Source organism: Contarinia nasturtii, unplaced genomic scaffold (genome assembly GCF_009176525.2).
Source record: "Contarinia nasturtii isolate CC-2019 unplaced genomic scaffold, AAFC_CNas_1.1 Cnas_scaffold_285, whole genome shotgun sequence".
Classification (NCBI taxonomy): Eukaryota; Metazoa; Arthropoda; class Insecta; order Diptera; family Cecidomyiidae; genus Contarinia; species Contarinia nasturtii.
In genome coordinates, this window is record NW_022197640.1 from 2,359,183 (window position 1) to 2,379,188 (window position 20,006).

General features: G+C 33.4%; 3 protein-coding genes across 3 annotated transcripts; 2 read left to right on the plus strand and 1 right to left on the minus strand.

The window, feature by feature from the left end:
- The first annotated feature begins 506 nt into the window (after window positions 1–506).
- Window positions 507–13,810, plus strand: LOC116337717 (ejaculatory bulb-specific protein 3-like). Its single transcript, XM_031762513.1, has 3 exons — window positions 507–639; window positions 3,911–4,205; window positions 13,119–13,810. The coding sequence occupies exons 2-3, from the start codon at window positions 4,019–4,021 to the stop codon at window positions 13,295–13,297; spliced, it is 366 nt and encodes a 121-aa protein (XP_031618373.1). The 5' UTR covers window positions 507–639; window positions 3,911–4,018; the 3' UTR covers window positions 13,298–13,810.
- A 1,692-nt stretch (window positions 13,811–15,502) lies between these two features.
- LOC116337716 lies at window positions 15,503–16,718 on the minus strand. The gene is made up of 3 exons (XM_031762512.1): window positions 16,593–16,718; window positions 16,266–16,528; window positions 15,503–16,177 (listed from the first exon to the last, which is right to left on the minus strand). Exons 1-3 carry the CDS (start codon window positions 16,711–16,713, stop codon window positions 15,581–15,583), a joined length of 981 nt encoding a protein of 326 aa, XP_031618372.1. The 5' UTR covers window positions 16,714–16,718; the 3' UTR covers window positions 15,503–15,580.
- Window positions 16,719–18,030: 1,312 nt separating this feature from the next.
- LOC116337594 lies at window positions 18,031–19,710 on the plus strand. Its single transcript, XM_031762273.1, has 2 exons — window positions 18,031–18,141; window positions 18,242–19,710. Exons 1-2 carry the CDS (start codon window positions 18,057–18,059, stop codon window positions 19,708–19,710), a joined length of 1,554 nt encoding a protein of 517 aa, XP_031618133.1. The 5' UTR covers window positions 18,031–18,056.
- Window positions 19,711–20,006: the final 296 nt, after the last annotated feature.

Below are 20,006 nucleotides of genomic sequence, written 5' to 3' on the forward strand. Positions count from 1 at the left end.
GTTTTCTTTTCGTTTTAAAAGAAGTAGACGATCAGACGCAATTTGAAGAAAAAGATTCATTGTACAAATATAAACATACAACGTCACGTTGACTTACTTACCAGTACAATCACATCGGATTACCGACAGAATGGCGTTTCATTTGCCACTTTTCTCTCACTCTTGTTATCACACTCTCACTTGATTTCGTCTCTGTGCTTCTGTTGTTGTTGTTGTTCGTTCGTTCGTTCGCTCATTCGTTCTCCCCCCCGAAATCGAATAAAAGCTGTTTGAGCCGATGTTACAACAACGTCAATCATGCTTTGTTTCGTCGTTCGACCTATGAATAGTGCTTTGATCATAAGTGTGAACATGCATTTGTGTCGATGTGCGTGTATATAGGTATGTTTGTGTTTGTGTTAATGATGATTTTTAAGTGTTGTTTGTATGCTCTCTCGGCAAATCGAATACAAAAAAGGCATACAAATAATACATTTTGTGAGTAAATAAATTGAAATTGATTTAACGTTGACTATTCAGTTTGTGAATTGCAGTCGACGGTGAATGTGAACGGTGTTGTGTGCGCAAGCTAGTCCAATTTTAAATTTTTTTTAAATAACAAATCTCTATTAAATTTATCGAATTCGATACATATCTCAAGTGAGTAGCCGTTTGTTTGTTTATTTAACAAAAAAAAAAAACGTTTTTTTATGAAGGAGTAAAAATGAATTAAAACTCTCAATTGACTCACATCAGGGTGATAAAAAATTATAAAATTGCTTTTCGAAAAAGAACGAAATTTATATTAATTGGAAAAGAAAAAAAAGTCTCCCCGTGTTTTTTGTATGGCCGTTTTTATTTTATTTATTTTTTAATTTGATGTATAGCAAATTGAAAATATTTGATGCAACACGGGATTCCAATTAAATATGCCTCAAAAGCTTTGGAATCACTTTGAAAGCGCATTCGTGAATAGAATGGAGAATGATTCGTTCGGTTTTTTTGCTGTAGATTCAATTGAATTGATTGGAATTGCTAAATACATCATAAATTGTGCGCTCCTTTTATAAACAATTCGCTGCAGAAGCAAAAAAAACCATACTGTGATTGAGCGGTCCAATTTGTGATATTTTTGTTGTTGTTGTTGTCACCTATTCGTTCGTAAGCGAGAGATAATGATTGAACTTGTATGCTGACATTAAAAAAAAAAACAGTTTAAGTAATACGCACACATATTTTGAGACAATTGGTGTCAATGGTTTATTTTATGTGCATTTTCACCAAATGATTTTCGCTAAAATTGACAAAATGCTGAGCAGAAGCAGAGACTATCATCACATTATATCACTTAATAACTGTCAAATAAGCAACTTTGTTGAACTATGTTTGTTATGTCTTCTAAGCACATCACAAGTGTATAGCCCAACGAAAAAAAAGCATACTGCGTCATGAGATTATTGTAGCAAATTGAACTTTGAATTCGTTTGTTCGCACTATTGCTTTTTTTTCTCTCTATTCAGTCTGATAACATTCCAATTCTGAAACATTCTTCATTCACTGAAAAGGTATAGAAACTTTGGAATGTGTTGCTTATTCAAAGAATTTCAAATAATTACCACAAAATTATTCGTTTCAACATTTTCAAAACCGTAAAACAGCAACAAACGAAAATACCTTCAAACCAAATCAATTATAATAGTAGTTTGCAACATTGAATTGATGCGAATTTACTCGTTGTAATTGACTTCCAAAAGCAATACGAATAAAATGACAACAATATCATTTCTATAGGAATCCAATTTGAGGATTTTGTTGTTGATGAAAAGTTGTTGTCTCAGCAACCGCTCAACTGTGTTGTACAAGATCTCTAATACAGTAGCTTTTTTATATGAAATCTGTCACACTAACGCCCTCACTCTATCTTTTGGCGAACTAAACAGAATAAAGTTTAATATAAAAGTAAAGTCTCCATCAGGATATTTTATACAGCCGGTGTCAAGATCAATAAAACTGTTAATAGAATCTGCCATTTTTACGCAATTTTGCGATGTGATTGCGAGATTAAGAATATAAATAAAATAAATGAACGGAATAAACGAACTTAACAGAACAGAATAATTCGCACGAGTGTATGACAAGTATGTAAGAGAACAATAACATTACGTTTTGTATCTATCTGTCAAATGTCACACTCACACTTATGAGTTTACGTATGGAGATTTTAACAAAATCATTTCTACAAGATCTACACACTCTACACCCGAGGCTTTTTAAGTTAAATTAAAACGCATATAAATTTATGTTTTTTTAAATAGAAATTATCTAATGCTAATTGTGCTAACTTCACTTTCAAAACAAAAAAATGAAACAATTTATTAAATTATTTTTCAACAATTTTTGGAATAACATATGCGCTCATTCTCAAACTTGTGAAATAATATCCCATTCTATATATAGATGGCACTGTCTATACGAAGTTCGGCAAACAAAGCATTACGCTTATTGAGCGCATTACACCTCTTTGTTGTACCCGTGTTGTTCATATTCTTTCTATTCAAGCAAAACAATTTCAAGACATCAAGGCGAAATTATTATCCCATTTTTGATTGATGAAAAAAGTAAATGTTTATGACGCCGTACGTTTCGGATATGCGAAAACTTTGCTAACCGAGATGTGGCAGAACGCACCTACCGACAGGTGGTCATTTTTGTCAGTAGACATGACGACAAAACATTTACAAATACGAACAATAAGAATTTATGAAACAAAAAAAATTCAATTTAGAATCGAACAAAAACCATTTTCAAAACTTACTTACAAAACAGCGCTTCACATCATCTCGCTGCATTGTTCGTGGCGTTTAATAGTATTGTTTCACCGGCCCTCCACATTCACTGGTTTCCACTTATTTTCCGTTAAATAAATATACTCTCATATTATATTTATTTATACAAAGAGTGATTATACGAATATACGAACAGAAGAAGAAAAGTTAATTAGTTTTAAAAGGAAGGAAGACTCATTTCGAAAGACTTAAATAATATTCAGTTTCCCATAGCATTTTTGAATAACTTCACAAAGTAATGCTTTGGTAATATTCCCCTAAGCCAAAAGTTGAGACTTGAGCGCTTCAAGTCATTTTCCTATTTTATAAAAAAAAAAACACAATTTATACAGAACATTATTATTATTATTTTTTACATAAACTTCGATGAACGGTCGCTCCCTTTCTCAATCACTTTGCTCCACTGTACCACGATTTACAACATAGTACGTTGAACATACACGAAAGAACTTTGCCCAATGAAAAACGAATATTCACTTAAACTTCTGAATCATGTTTGACAAAACTAATTTTTTAGCCATATTCTTGTTTCAATCATTTTGTTTTCGTGATCTTACTGCATCCAAGTTGACTTATCTCTAGACAAGTCAACTCGAAGCATTCGCAGCTAATCGAATGCATCTTCTACTCAACAAAAAATTCATTTTGACACAAACAAGAAGTGAAGAGATAGAGTGACACACATATAGAGAAAGAGAAAAAAAAAACAATAACAAAATTATTACATTACAGTGCAATATCATCTGTAGATAATGATATTTATGTGTTACATTTTGCAACTTGTTTTAACTTTTCGCAAGCTTTTTCATCTTTCTTTATCTCATTTTCGCCTGAATGAGCAAATATGCCGTTGATAGCACGAGCTTTATAAGGAAAATTTCAATATTTGAAGTTCGGTTCTTAATTACGGCCAAAGACTTAATGAGAAGATATTCTTGGCCACGGCAACAGAACAAAAAAATAAAATAAAACACACACTATGAAAATGCAACAAAATTTAATAAAATATTGATCCATCCAGAGAGAAAATCCAACGTCCAATAAAAGCATTTTTCTCAACCTTATTTTCAATTATTTTCTTACAGAATTTACCGGATTAATCACGTAATAGCTTAATCCAATTGAAGCGCGTACTTTTATACACCATATTCAACACATAAGCCGAATTACAGTAGCAAAAACAACAACGAAACATGAAGTCAACATTCGCAATGGTCCTTTTATTAGGAATTGTATGCATGGTTTTAGCTGAAAAATATCCAGCCAAATATGACCAGGTCAACATCGATAATGTGCTTTCAAACGACCGTGTGCTAACCAATTATATCAAATGTTTGCTGGACAAAGGGGCCTGTACTCGTGAAGGTCGTGAACTTAAAAGTAAGTGTTACACTCTTTCCGACATCCAATTTTTTCTCTCTTTTTTTCTGTCGCAGCATATGTTTTAATACTTCGATCGGATTGCATGTCGGCTCAAGATGATTTTCTTCAAGATTACAATTATTCGTAATCGAGAAGAGTGGCCGAAGCATCTAAATCTAAGCAGAATAGAGGAAAAAAAAGACAATAACAAGTGCTGTTAAAGAATAAAGTAATATTTGCGTGCTGCTATCGATTGAGTAAATATTTGTGTCAAATTAAGCATCGAATTTAGAAGCGTTATCATCGAAAGAATCTCTTAATTTTACGTCCATTTTATTCTCGTCGAGTACAATCACTTTGTTGGTATCATTGTTTACATTTCATTTGTTTTATCAAAATTTTTCGTCATATGCTTCAACCGTTTCATATTTTTAATTGATACGTAAAGAGGTCGATCGTTGTGTTTAAATGGGTGGCATCGATGTCATGTGTGCGGTTGACGTTTGCCATTTTGCATGTGTTTGTGTGAAATGAATTGTAAACAAAAACTCTTTTAGCAATCAATTTTGTGAACCAACAGAGATTTAGAAGCGCTGTCAACACACACAAATCCAAATATTTGATTAACAAAATCGGCTCCATTACCGTTCGTAATTTTCTCATGAAATTGATGCTTATATACATATGCCTGGGTAAAACCCGAACATCACTGCTTTGACGCAAAAATGTTCAATGAAACATGTTTACAGAAAAGTGTTTAACTTAAAAAAAAAAATGAAGTAAGCGACATTTTTTAGCTCAAATTATGTCGACAACTTCAAAGAAATTGTTCAGTTGTTATTAATATGTTTATAACACCGGCCATTGCAATTCGTCATGTCCATTGACAGGAAAAGAAAGATTGCAGACTAAACCGCTCCCATTTTCGTATGGCAATTACTTAACAATTGCGATTGATGATATAAGAGAACGGTATAAATCGAGAAATTTATAAGGCTGTTTATAAATGTGTTTGCAAAATCAATTATTACTTGTCGTTTGTATGTCATTCGGGGATTTTGGAATCGAAATATAATGGATTCTGATGGCATTGCGCCATTGCCATATCAATTACGATGAAATTTGCAATGCACAAACAATCAACATTGTTTAGATGTATATTATATATGCATACATTGGTTCGACAAAATGTCAACCAATTTATCAGACACAATTCTAATTAGTATTGATGACACGTTGTAACAAGTACGACATCGTAAGCATTAAGCGTTAAGTGTCCTGATCCATCTTTGCATTTTACCATGCCATTAACCTTCACACAAACACACACCCATGTTTGTATATGTGTATATAAAATCGATGTTTATGTTCAATTTGGCACGAGCATAGAAATTAACGGCGCTTTCATCAAAAACAAAAGTATTTGATGCGTAATAATAACAATGTACAGCAACAGCTTGGTCATAATCGATATGGTTTTACTCTTTATACAGTAAGCAAAACCATGGTGACGCCATGAAATAGTATACCATTGTTTGCCGTGCCTTCGTTTAAAACATGTTATCTTCAATTCTCTCTGTTCAACAAAAAGCTGTTGGAAATTTGGCCGTATGAAACTGTTTCAAGTCTATGAACAAATTAGTATTTAGTACGTGGTATATTCATATTCGTTAATGTTAATGTATTCGTTTACATCGATTGTAGTGGTGTGCATGGGTGAGCAATAAGCACGCGTTACTCATTCATAATTGAATTTTTAATTAATGGAAGCAAATTGTTTTTCATACAAAATTCAAGGTGATAATACACTAGCACTCAATTATTCAGAGAATATTAACTTAAACTGCATGTCTCGGACGCATTTGGCTGTTGTGTGTTTAATAGTAATTTATATAAATAGCGCGGATACAAAATCAGTTTGAAGCAAACATCTAACAGAGATCGGCCTTTGTTACCGACCTATGAACAACTAGGTTATAACTACTTCAATCTCTCATCGTTTTTTTTTTGTTTTTTTTTTTCGTAATTTTTGCACGAAACGAAATATGTATTGCATTTGGTTCTGTGTTACGATCATAAAAGCTAAACAATAACCAATTAGCACACACAAAAGCGTCATATCAAACGGGCGACAAAATATTCACGCTACACCAGCATTATCAGCGACATTTATGTAATTATGTATAGTTTATTCTCACTCTGTCTAGAAAAGAGAGAAACTCTTTCTATGTCCACACAACTTCCGGCGATGAATAGATCGAATCAATTAAATTAGTTTGGCACTATAAACCAACCAAGTGATAGAGAAAATAGAGAATCAAGCCAATTTGTACAAAATCATTTAAAGGACACAAATGCGCATTTAAACGCAATTAATATTTTTAATTGCATTTCAGCTCATCATTTTTAACAAGTTTTTTTTCCTCTATGATTTATAATACAGTTTTAATGCGCGTGCTACGCCCAGCAAAAATATGCCATTTCAGTGCTGAGTTCGCTGATCATGAGATATTCCAGTCAAATGTCATATTTTATTGACGTTCCACGCGTGTTGCACCACCAGAACAACATCACTGTTCGGTGTTTGTGTGTGTGTGTATGTGTTTATTATCAACAATTAAAGTCACAAGGGATTAATTGCTGCGAGGTTTTTTCAATCTCTGTATACCAGGAATAAAGCGTACCAAATGTTAATTCTGCCAAATGTGAATTTTGAAATGGATACAAATATCATTTGATCCAAAGCTTACGTACAAAGTTGTAGTAGAAAGAAATAAAAATAAAATGAAATGCATACACGTGCATACATACACACACCAAGATGCTTTTCAAACCAATCGACATTGTATTGACACATGTCTTGAATGGTTCGCATCATAGCGAAAGAGTAAAACATAGAGAAAAAGCGAATTCATAAATTAATTGCTTGGATATACCTATTACGTTTCAATTTATTGAACATTTGATGATGATTATTAGCAAAATGAGTTTTTGGATTTTGCATCGTTTCATTTTTATTGCAGTTTTTATTTATGCACATATTTCGAAACTAACACCTGAATCAATATTATCGATTGCGTTTCAATCATTTCAAATTAGTTTTATATATATTTTGCCCATTGAATTTGAATATGATCGAAAAAATACACAATAAATGAACTGCACAAAACGTACTGCGTATATACAAACGGACAAAATCAATTCAATTTTTGTTTATTACCTTATGATTTTTTTTTTTGCTTTTTCAAAGATAAATGGTATTGACATATAGCTGCAGACAACAAAAAATTACGGCATTGTCGATTGATGCAAACATTGAGATATAGAGACAGAGAAGAAAGTAGTGAGTTCCTGTCAAACTGTCAAAATGTCACAAAGTCGATGTATGGCATTTGGTATTGCGTATTCTTTCCGCGCTCATGATTGATATATCGCATGATATTTAGTGACGCACAATTCGACTAATATGCACGAGAAAGAGACGCATACACGACTCGAAAATTATGTGTTAGACACATTGCGTGAATATGCACGTAATGACATTGCCGGTTTCCATATTTTATAAACGCGATGAAGCGTTAAAAATTCATTATGCAAAATTAAAATTGAAAATGGGGAAAACCATAATTGAATAAGTTATATAAAATCTTGAAAGCATAAAACTCAATTATTCATTTCGAATGCATCGACACACCATAATCACATCAATGACAATATACATCAAGCACATCAAATTATTGGATTCGAACGTCGTCGGCATCATCATCGTTGTCGTGATGATAAAATCGTTGGCATAAAAAAAAATGACATAAAATCAAGTTAATTTTTTCGCGATATGGATAAAATTTCAGGTGAATACGAAAATACGAATTTAAAAAAAAGGCGACATCAATTATGGGCTGTGAATACACGACCGGCTGATCACAGTAAAATGCTAGCATATGAACTTGCATGTACGTGCATGTTTATATTTATGGTTCGTACACGAGTGCTTTTGAAAACAGGTGTGAAAATTTGTTCGTATATACATATAGTAATAACTATAATGAAAAGACAATTTTTTTTAAATCTGTTTCATTCGCATCAATTTCTGTTTCTACTTTGCTTCGCTTTTACGACACACACATACACCTATACTAGTTTGAATCGGGCCGAGTTTCTTTTCGCAAAAATTAATTATAAGTACGAAATGGCGAATGCGCGAATGATGTATAGATATACAATATACACACTGTCTCTCGTCTGTCGTCATCACTCATTTATTCATTCATGCAGTTAGATATTGGAGTTTGTGCTGTTTTTGAGAATCAGCGCGACGCATAACACTTTGGCAACAGAGACATGCATATGTATTATATATTCACACAAAACCAACTTGTTTAACAAAACCAGAGTCAACTAACAAGTTAGCCAAGTTGTTGGTTGCTACTTTTCTTTTCATTTTGCCTGGTGTTTTTGTTTAGCTGCAACCGTATGGCAGATTTCACTTTGCATAGTGAACAATATAATAATGGTCTATGACGGCGGTCTTTTTAACCGTTGTCGACGACGGTTTTCGCCATAGATGCTACATCCCCAAAGGTATCTAACAACGTACAAAATGGATTGATGGAGAACTTGCATTTTTGGTTACATTTGTCAAAAGTTACTTCATCACATTCCATAACACCAACAGGCATGTTAACTCTTTATTCGACCGTTTCATCAACTTTAAGCCACCATAAACACAGTAAATCTCTCCGTATCGCGCGCGCTTGACTGCAAAATCTAGAAAAACAAACACGCACATAAATTCTGCCTGCAGAAATACTCATATAAAATCACTTAAAATAAGCGCAAAGAAAACGACTCCACTGACGGTCACATTGAATGAAAACAAATGAAAAACAAAGAAGGAAAAAAATATAAATAAATGCTAGGAAAAGTAATCCAACTTGAACTTCAAACAAATTGTAATTTATACACTTTGGGTCCATTTTTTATTCAGTGTATTGTTGACGCATTACAGCAATGGTAATGGGTGTGATTTGGGCACATAATAACACCCAACAACACAAACAGAATAAAATTGCGCTTGGTGAAATGAAAAGAAAATAAAATACACTATTTTAAAGGGAACAAAACAATTTTCGAACAAACACGTACGAGAGAGTATTGATGGAACTCATGAAAATAAAATAAATGGAAATAATTTTTGTAGTCGTTGTTGTTTTTGCAAGCTTTTTGCCACTTCCACAAGTAGTATGATCAAGGCGAACAAAAACAGACATTCGCACAACAACAAACACAGACCATAATGATAGAGAATAAAACAGAAAATGAGAAAAGTACGCTAATCTCATCCATGGTTTACATTTTATTTTTTGTTGTTGTTGTTTTTGTTTTGTTTTCATGAACATTTCGTTTGAATTGCTTTGTACACTGAAATTGGCACTGAAAAATAAAACAAAACACAAGGAGGGGGCGAAGAGAGCGATGAAAAAAAAACAAAGAAAAAACGACTCGAAACTTTTGTCGAAGTAGTGAGTGAGAAAAAAAGTTAAATAGTAGAAAAAGGTACAGCCACAATTCAGCAATGGCATTTCTATTCGTATACCAACTAGCCCACAATGGTACCAATTATCATCACATTACATTGTTTGTGTGTGTGTGTGTTTGGGTGCAAAAAGTGGTGGATTTTTGAGTCGTTCGCTTTTTAAATTTATACTGTTTCTTAAAGTGAAACAACTAAAATAAAAAACAAAATACATACACAACTCAAATGATAACAGCAATAAGGAGTGCACAATGGATTCTATAGTAAATGCATTTTATTTCCATCCGTACAACGACGATTTTTTTTCGGTTGAGAGATGAAAGCAGCTCAAACGATGAACATTGAAAGAAAAACACATCGTTATATTCGTTTTTCTTTGCTTTTGCTAGAGCAAATTGTTAAAAGACTGTAAAAGACATCGACAAACGAAAATTAGGTGAAATGAATGCAAACACAATAGCAATAACATTGGAAATTATCTGTTTTATTTTTTTCAACAACAAAAAAAAACCCTGATCAATAAGTACAAAGTTAAATTTGCTTGCAGAGAAAGCAACAATTTTCACAGTAAATGTGATCTTATTGAAAATGTAAAACATAAGACAGCAGTCATTTGAAATAAAAATATAAACAAAGAAATAAGAAATTTTTAAGAGAGTTAAGTATTTATGTCAACACGCTCTCTTGCTCTCTATCTGTGTTGTTGCATTTTATAATGCATCCGAAAATATATGTTTCGTATTGATTCCGGTGATGAAATAACAATGAAAGTTAGCAAGATTTATGGTAACAACAACGGAAACGACAACGACAATGACAACAATGAACGGTAAAATCAAAACACAAAGAAAACGCATTATTCGCACAATAGAAATAGAGGGAGCGAGATATAAGCTTAAAATCGGATCAATGGTGATTTATGTGCTTGAAAAAATATCGCTTGCTTTCGTTTCTCTTATCGACTTGAAGACTGTGTGGATAAATGTTATTTTCTGCATCATTTGAGAAAAGAATTACACAAAATGGAGATTTGAAGAGAATAACATAAAAAAAAACGGGAGCAAGAACGTAGAGAATTTAAGAAGTTGAAGGAGAAGAAGTTGAATCAAATAATACCATTAGTAACAATGCACTTGGAACGGAAGTTAATTTCGACGTAGAAGCCAAAGCACGCCAATCGTAATCAATATTAAATTGCATCCATTTGTTCTGCTTTCAGAAATGGAGACACAAACAAATGGACTTTTCCAATTTAAATTTATTTATCAATAAAACTTGGTGCATGTTGTATGACGAGTGAAAACGAGATGCCAAATCGAAAAATGGTCTAATTGGATTAGAGCCAGAGGAAACTTTCAATTGCAATCAACTATTTTTAGCGTGTATATGCTTGATTCAATTTTTGACGCGGCCGATCAAAGCCAAATTGTCAAGTAATCGACCAAATGCATGCACACACGAACACACACACAATGACAAAACAAAAACAGGGACGCGATAACTCACGTGAATTACAAGTTTTACTATTTCCCGGCCAAACTGCAAGCCTAATATGCACATATATTACATTCAATGGACTCGGCTGTCATTTTACCCCCAAACGTACAACAGAGAGTCGTTCAATACATTGTTAATTTTGGCCATTCAATTTATACCACGTCAATGCTGTCAATGTTCAAAACTGTGTAAAAAAAACGTGCGCGTTGGCTTTTGTTATGCAACATCATCATCGTTTACATGCAATATAATCAACGAAAGCATAAACACCACAGCTATTTCTGTGCTATATCACATAACATGTCATAAATGAAAGTTTATATACTATTTATGTGTTCATATATATGACATACACATCGTTTCATGTTGTATGGTCGGTGTGTGGCATTTCTTTGTCATTTCAGATTATTGAAGCACGCAATTGTGCTTTATCTCGTTGATTTTCGTGTAATTATCTAAATAAGAGCATATTCTTACGTGCTGTGAAGCGTATGTTTTAAAGACTTTGAATATTTATTAAAATGGGAAATTAGCTGGAAAAACCTATGATATTTTCACGAAACGTTCACTATAACATCATATCCAACATAATTGTAGGACATCGAAATAATTTTTATGCTTTTTATTCGACTTTGTAATCATGGGTGCCAATGCAAAATACCCGCAACTTCGCATCAACACGGTACACATATATTTTAATCTATGTGTACTCAAGCGACTTTATTTCAGTCACCGTTTTCGATTTATGTGAAGGATAGAGCGCGGCAGTGTCGACGTCTCTTAGAAATTGCGTGGAACGCAAACATACTGTATGAATTATGAATCACACATGACAAGTACTAAACACGAGCACATAGACATTTAATTACCGAGTGCAAAAATAAAAGTAATTAAAGTAATGCTGATGATGTATGTGTGCATAGCAGTTTAGCAAACATGACCTCTTATTCTCTCTTTCTCGTTAATTTTTGCTTTGTTTTTGATGCCGTTGCCAGTTAAAGCGAGTACAATCTCATCTCATTCGATTAGTTCGTTGAAACGATACATATACAGGCACAACCAATATGTTGTACACGCGCATGGATCATATCCATATTACAAATAGCACTTAATTCACGTAATTTTTCAAAGCATTTTCTCTGCATTTTGTTTGCCACATGGAAAATACATCATTTAAAATCTTCGTACCACCACCATATCATCAACGCACAGTATAATCATGTGTATAACTTTAATCACTCTAATCACGCTACGTAAGGAAAAAGACAAAGAAAAAGAAAACGCACACTTTTGCGCGTGAGAAAGAGACTGCAAAATGAAGTGAAAAAAAATATGGTGGGCGCCGTTTTTGCAATCACTTATAATTCATCGTGGCATGTCGTGCAACGCAAATATTTCGCAATAACGCATATTCAAAGCAGGTGAATAGGCACACACGATATAAAGAATAAAGATCGGTCAGAATGTGTGGCAACAAATGCAAGCACATTAAAACCAAAAGTCAAACAGAACAAACCCCATATAATAATAAATGGGTTGCATTCATAATTTTTGAATGTTTAGGAAAGCATGGAAATTAGTTTCCTGCATACAATCAACACAACCAACAAGCTTTAGAACTAACGTCAATGTTGCAATGGAATACATTGTCCCTTATCCTCAGCTTTGAAGTAAATTAAAATATTGCAATCTGAAGAATGCTTACAGCACAATCATCCAATTTACGTATGAAAATGCCATTTTATTTTTATTCAATTTCTCTTCACGCGCGCATCTCATATTTGTTTGAATTTTTAATTACGTCGCAATAGCACTTGAATTTTAAAATAAACAATAGTCTTGAACACGCACATCAAGTAACCAATTTTCCATTTTCTTTCCTTCGTTGTTCGTTACAGAACTTTTGCCGGACGCCCTCCAAAGTGATTGCTCAAAATGCAGCGCTGCACAAAAGCGTAACTCGAAAAAAGTCATCAACTTCTTGCGAACAAGACGGCCAAATGACTGGAAAGACCTCACCGCAAAATTCGATCCAGAAGGTTTATTCAAACAACGTCTTGATGCAGGCCTAGTTTAAGCGATAAATTAAGTTTTTTCAGCAGTATTTTTTTTTTCAGTTCACATATACCTACACACCCACATTCTCTCGCTCTCTATCTCTCCCTTCTTTTATCTAAACAACCCAAATAAGACAAATGATTAACAACATACGGTATTTCATTTTGTTTCTTTTAAAATTGAAACACCGTACTTTGAGTGTGTAGAAAGCGGTAATGTAATGGTATAGCCAATATTTTCTTGTTCCGTTTAGAATAGGAAAGTATTAATTACAGTGTTGTCATATTATTTAAAATGACAAGAAATACTCAATTGTTCAAACCTTCTCTCTTTTTTTTGACACTCCTTTCCCAGTGCCGAATTCCCATTACTACTGTAATATCTTTAATGATTCCGTTTAATTTTCGACAAACGAGACATTTTGTGTTATTATTTTTTAATTTTTGACGAATTGATTTAAAGTTACCTATATTTTTATGGATTGAATTTGTGCCCCTTTTCAAACGCGGACGATTATTTTATCATTGAAAACAAAATAAAATGTGTAAAAAAAAATAAACAAAATAAAAAATATGCCGTTTTTATTTCGAACATTTTTCAAGCGATTTATTCATCAACAAGAGTTTAATGCGAACGGTAAGTTTGTTAAAGTCTTTTATCAATCATAAAAAATGGGTCAAAGTAGACAACAAGAATAAATAACCGAAATGATTAACTATTTGTTTGTCGGACCGTTCAATTCAATGAACATATACGGTCCGGTAGCTACAAGCCAACATTTAGTTTTCAACGTGGAAAATAAAATAATAGAAAATTGTAACAAATATCTCCAAATTGTGATAGACAGCTGTTACGATATGTGTGAATAAGTTTGTGTTCGTTTTTAACCCTCCTAGGTATAGAGGCGGTCCATTGGACCGAAATTTTTGAAAAAATTGAATAAAAATCGAAGTAAATTAAAAAAATTCAAAATTTCTCAGGCAGATTACTCGTACAGAAGATTATAATTCATGTGCATACTGTTTCTATCATAAAATAATTGTATATGTTGTGGACATTTGATAAAACCAAATCTCACCTAGAACGTATAGTGGCGGTCCATTGGACCGCCCATACAAAATGCATGAAAACCTCATATAAACAGTAAAAAATAAAACAATTCAAAACTGTCAACAGTGCACATTCTGAATTTTGCGTTATAAAACGGTGCATATAGAGTAGATTCAGCAATGTAGCAAAGAATAAAGAAGATAGAATTTGTGTATATGTGTATATAAGCTAAGAAACACAAACATGATTCGTTCGCTGTAGATCAAAAGTGTGGGTTCTGAAGATGAAATCAATACATTTTATAACAGCACAAAAGGTGGCGTTGATTATTCAGATAAACTGTGTCATAGCTATTCATGTCAACGAGGCAGAAATCGTTGGCCTTTCTTCATGAACTTGATCAATGTATATGGACTCCACATTGTGGACTCGCTGCGTTCATTGTTTATAATGCAAAACATGGAATTACACGAGATCGATATTCATTTCAACGCAAGAAATTTTTGATCGAATTATCAGAAGCATTGGTGTATGATCAAATAGCATGCAGATCTACTTATGGATTTAATAAAGCGCATCGAGCTGTACTCAGCACAGTTCAACAGCACCGTCAACTTCAACAAAGCAAACCAAACAAGATAAAAAAAGTGTATGTCATTTATGTTCCACTAAAATCAATAGAAAGACGCGAACACAGTGCAGCAAATGTATGAAAAATGTTTGTGGTGAACATTCCGAAAAAATTGCGATGTGTACGAACTGCACCAAAAAGCGTCCGTATGAACCGCATCATCAGATTCCAATTAATTTTGTCATAAATTATTTATTTTCAACTTTTTTTCCCATTTAAAAAAAATTATAATGAAAATTTCAACAAAAAAAGAAATATAATTTTGTTCATTTCATAGACTTTTCATACATTTTGTATGGGCGGTCCAATGGACCGACTCTATCCGTTCAAGTTTTTTTTTCACTCTATACCTAGGAGGGTTAAATTAATCTAAAAGCATGTACCAAAATAAATTAAAGTTCGCATTTGATTTACTCCATTCTGCATGAATTATTCATTTCAATTTCAATTGAGAACTAATAATTTTTCATTTCAAAAATCAAACAAATCGAAAATGTATCCAATTTTTATTAGAATAATTCTGGGACACATCTTTTTTACACTAAAAATATAAAAAAAAATCTTTTCTTCGAACATTTTCCAAATTCTCAATAGATGAAAAAGAATAGCCTAACCGACTGTTTAATATACTTGTTTTGTGCCAGCAACGGGAACAAAATGTTTGTCTGGTTTGAATCGATAATTTCGATATTCGTATTGTATGCTTGGTTTGAATTCACCCCAATCGTATCGATCGTTGATTGTATTTGGGAGTTCCGTTGATGGTGTAGGTTCCTGAATGGGTTCGGCCGTTGTAATATAAATATAATTGGCATTTGGCGTACCACCATAGTAAAAATTTAAAATTGGCTGGAATCCAGTATCAACAATGGATGCGGTTGGATTTTCGCTTGTCGACGATGATGGTATCGATGATGTTGTCGATTCAATTGTTTCTGTTGTTTGCGATTCATTTGATTCAGTTGTTGTATAAATATCAGGCTCACTTGTTGCTGCTGATGTGGCTGTTGTCGTTTTGTCAATGTTAATGTCGGTGATTTCCACAACTGTAGCAACAACCTCATTGTCAGTTATCGTTTTATGCACAATATCGCGTTTGTGTGTTTTACGATCATCACGTATATTCAAATTGAACAAACCTACATTTTTCTTTGCGCCATCATCATTTGAATCACCCTCCAATTTTGGCCTGTCGTTAATATCTGGATTGAGTGGAGCCTTTCAAATACAGTAAAATTGTTAGTCCATCAAATAAGAAAAACATACATGGAATTGATTGATAGTAATAGAAGCGAAATAATCAAACCAGTGTTGTGGCCGGAAAATTGTATTCATCGAGAAGTAATGACATTGGTCCATGCAGTCGATTTCCAACTAATCCGCCACCACCTAATCCACCATACATATGCGGAACGTATAAACCATAACTATCATAAGGTGGATAGTAAAATTGTGACGCAGGAAGAACATAAATCTCATTATTATGTTTATGCTTATTCTTTTCGACATTCACTTGAAACAATGCATTCCATTGCTTCCAAAATGGTACCACATGAAAATCCGATGATCCTGTTTCATTTTTTTGATATTAAAAAATTTGTTCATACTTTTTTAGCATTTTTAATCGATTCACCTGAAAAATATCCAGTTATGCCAAAGAATTTTCCGTTTCGCTTTGACTCAACTGACTGATCACACAATGTATGGCTACAAAGTAGAGCCGTTAAAATAAAAATTACACATTTTATTAACATGTTTACTCTTTCACATTTAAGATTTAACTAACAAATGAAGCTCAGCGAATTGCAATGAAAAGTATCTTTTTTACATAAAATGTAGTACACCGATTTCGTATAGAATAAAATTGTGAAAGTTTTCGTTATTTTAAAGTAATTTTTCATCTACAATCGGTGTCAATTGTGCGGGCAAACGGTTTTCATCACTTCCATTAGTTGAAAAAAAAGACGCAAAATTGACGCTGTTAAAACATAATTTAATTCATTTCAAACGGAAAATAACATGACATGTGGGCATCTGTGATAATTCATAAAATAATCCAACATTTCCGTTAATCAAATTATATTTTCGGCCCGTATTTTGACGACCCAACTTTTTAAATCGGAATTCTTGAAAACAAAACCAAATATCACTATTAATTCTTATTACAATTGTATGATAATGTTCTAATTTTAACATTTATAGCACTGTGCTTTATATACAGAGTTCATATTTTGGGTTCTTTTTTTTGTGTTCTCTTTTCACTGCTGGTTCAGGTAGAAAAAAACATGATGGTAATTTGATCTATGCTAAATTGGGAGGATGCAGTATGACAAAGTGCAACAAAGCATTTGATCTCGATATAGCTCTCAATATGCGTGTCCCGAATAATGTATATATGATGGGAATTTCCCCGTTCTTTTGAAATTGGGATTTTTTTTTTGCATACCGAACGAACGATGCTGATCTTTTTGCAACAACAGTCATCTTATCGCAATGAATAGATTAGTTTTTGGTCCATAACTAAAACATAGCACTTTTTAAGTCGAATATTAATTTTATTGAATTCACTTGAAATAAAAATCAAACCTTCTCTGACTTTGTGTACTTTTCGGGAAACGAACAAAAAACGGTACGGCGTCGCTTCATTTGATGTTTGTACGAAAGTTTTGTCATACATTAGAAACCGGTAATGAATGGAAATGCTAATTGTTTACACAATAGAATGAATGAGAAAAAGAGCCCGAAAGGCGAGCCGATATTCAAAACCTGAACCGAAGTTGAGAGCAAAAGGGACTAATAACGTTTGTTGATACAGACGAAATGTGATCAAAGTAGCGTACAGACACTATATGTTATGCACAAAGGAAAATATGCCTGCGCCTGTCTATTCCCAGCTTATGCTAAATGATGCCATGTAAATATTTGCAAAACTTAAATGTGAAATAGCTTAATAAGGAAGTGTCGGCCAGAATGTCGGAAGTTAATATGAATGATGTACTTAAAAACCAATATTCTTTTCGACACGCGCCAGTTTCAGAATATACCTCAACTCGAACAGAAGTGATCGATTCAATGCTCCTGAAAAAACATCTCCGAAATGTCAAATCATACCATGTATTTTTCGACCACCGTTCGATATTCATTATTTATGTTTATATTTAGTTCAGTGATGTGTGTTTTTGGTAAGATTGTCCACATAATTTGTGTAAAAATAAAATACAAAGAAAATAGTTCTATTCATTCTAATAATAATTTTTCGCGTTCTTTAATTTCATAAATTAGCTCGAAACACTCAGGGCACCGTCACGAACGAAAAATATCAGAAAAAAGAATTGAATTTGTGGGATTTGGCTGTGCAACGACGAAAATTACAACTTCAAGGTGTAGCTCCAATAGTCGTGCTTGAAAATGGAAAACTCGTTCGAAAGTATGTTAATCGAAATTCTCCGAAATATGAACCGATTAATACAACTTCACATTCAGGAGATCGTACAGTGAAACCCATAGTGAGACACGAAAATATATCAAGAAAAAAGGAAATATCAAACCGACGCCGTGGAAAAAGCATGCGATTCAATGAGTCAGATGATGAGAAACAGTTCCCAATGATCGACAATAGAATGCTAAATGATAATATTGATACTGCGCAAAGACCAAACCGAAAATCTCTCATTTCAGTTGAGAATTTGACGCATAAGATCGATAGAGTAATGGTTTACACCTCATCAACGATGAAACCATTGACATATTTTGGTATGACGACGTTGCGTAGTACAACTGAACATTTCGCAAGCATTCAAACCGTCTCAGAAGTATTGAAATCAAGTCAAGAAACAACAGCCCAAACCATCAAATTTACCACTACAATCCCACAAACAACTACATCTCCTTTAGAGGAAATAAATAACATCGACCAATTACCAAAGATCGACACTGAGTCTACGACTGAAAGTGTTGACAAATTGAATTATACAAACATGGCGTTTAAGTATGAAATGACAGAAAAACTTCCAATTGCAACGACTGAATTTGAAACAATAAACATACTACCAACGTCAATGCCGGACATAGAGACGGCTGAAGTAGACAAAATGTCATCAGTCACCATGAAAAATATTGAGCAAGACTTTACAGGTACGCTAAGAACGGAACCAACCACTGAAAACTTAATCAATATACCTAATGACCTCGAGAACCTATTTCGGTCTGAGATTATATCAACAATTGAACCAGTTACAACCGCATTTCCAGCCACATCCAGTGCAACAGATGAGATGATCGAGTTATTGAGAACAACAACCGCTCGAATTGGTTTATCGGAAGAGAAAAACGACATCAATCCAATGGATTATCTTGCTGATGTCGTATCGATTCCATTTACAAATGTGCCAACCACGGCGGCACCATCAAGCACAACAGGTGAAATGATCGAGCCATTGAGAGAAACAAATGTTCCAATTACAACAGTGAAATCGAGTAACGATATCAATTCAATGGATTATATAACTGCTTCGGTTCCTTTTACAAATGTTCCAACCGCGACCGCATCATATAGTACAATAGAGGAAATTATCTCTACAATGCACGATATCGATTCAATAGATTTTGTTGATGCTGCTGCGGTTTCGGCTTCTGTTAGAAATGTAGTGCCATCCACATTTTTGACCATATTCATTGAAATATTATATTTTGTGCCGATGCAAATATTGTTGAGCATGAAGATAAGTATAAAATGGATGAATTGGCATTAGTCGCCGTTAAACATTGAGTAGTTGTCATGTGCGATGGGAAAAAGGAATTTTCCACAATCGTAAATGAAACACAATACAAGAAGTAGCAATGTTCATTGAACCAATCTGAATGGAATTTCCAATGCTAATGACATGTATGAGTCATACTTCATAGTTCACGCAGCAGCATCTATGCGCATGCTAATCTGGGAATTTTTATTTTACTGCATCGTTTTTTGAAGAAAAGAGCCGAAAAAATGCAAAATAGTTGCATTCCAGTGTACGAGATATTTTGTGTTATTATTTTTTTTAATTTT

Bases quoted from the DNA above. Each gene is read 5' to 3' on its own strand.
- LOC116337717 (XM_031762513.1), top strand. From the start codon at position 4,019: ATGAAGTCAACATTCGCAATGGTCCTTTTATTAGGAATTGTATGCATG. The intron at 4,206-13,118 runs GTAAGTGTTACA...TGTTCGTTACAG, and splicing joins TGAAGGTCGTGAACTTAAAA to AACTTTTGCCGGACGCCCTC.
- LOC116337716 (XM_031762512.1), bottom strand. From the start codon at position 16,713: ATGTTAATAAAATGTGTAATTTTTATTTTAACGGCTCTACTTTGTAGC. The intron at 16,529-16,592 runs GTGAATCGATTA...AAAATGAAACAG, and splicing joins CATAACTGGATATTTTTCAG to GATCATCGGATTTTCATGTG. The intron at 16,178-16,265 runs GTTTGATTATTT...TGTATTTGAAAG, and splicing joins ATTTTCCGGCCACAACACTG to GCTCCACTCAATCCAGATAT.
- LOC116337594 (XM_031762273.1), top strand. From the start codon at position 18,057: ATGTCAAATCATACCATGTATTTTTCGACCACCGTTCGATATTCATTA. The intron at 18,142-18,241 runs GTAAGATTGTCC...TTCATAAATTAG, and splicing joins TTCAGTGATGTGTGTTTTTG to CTCGAAACACTCAGGGCACC.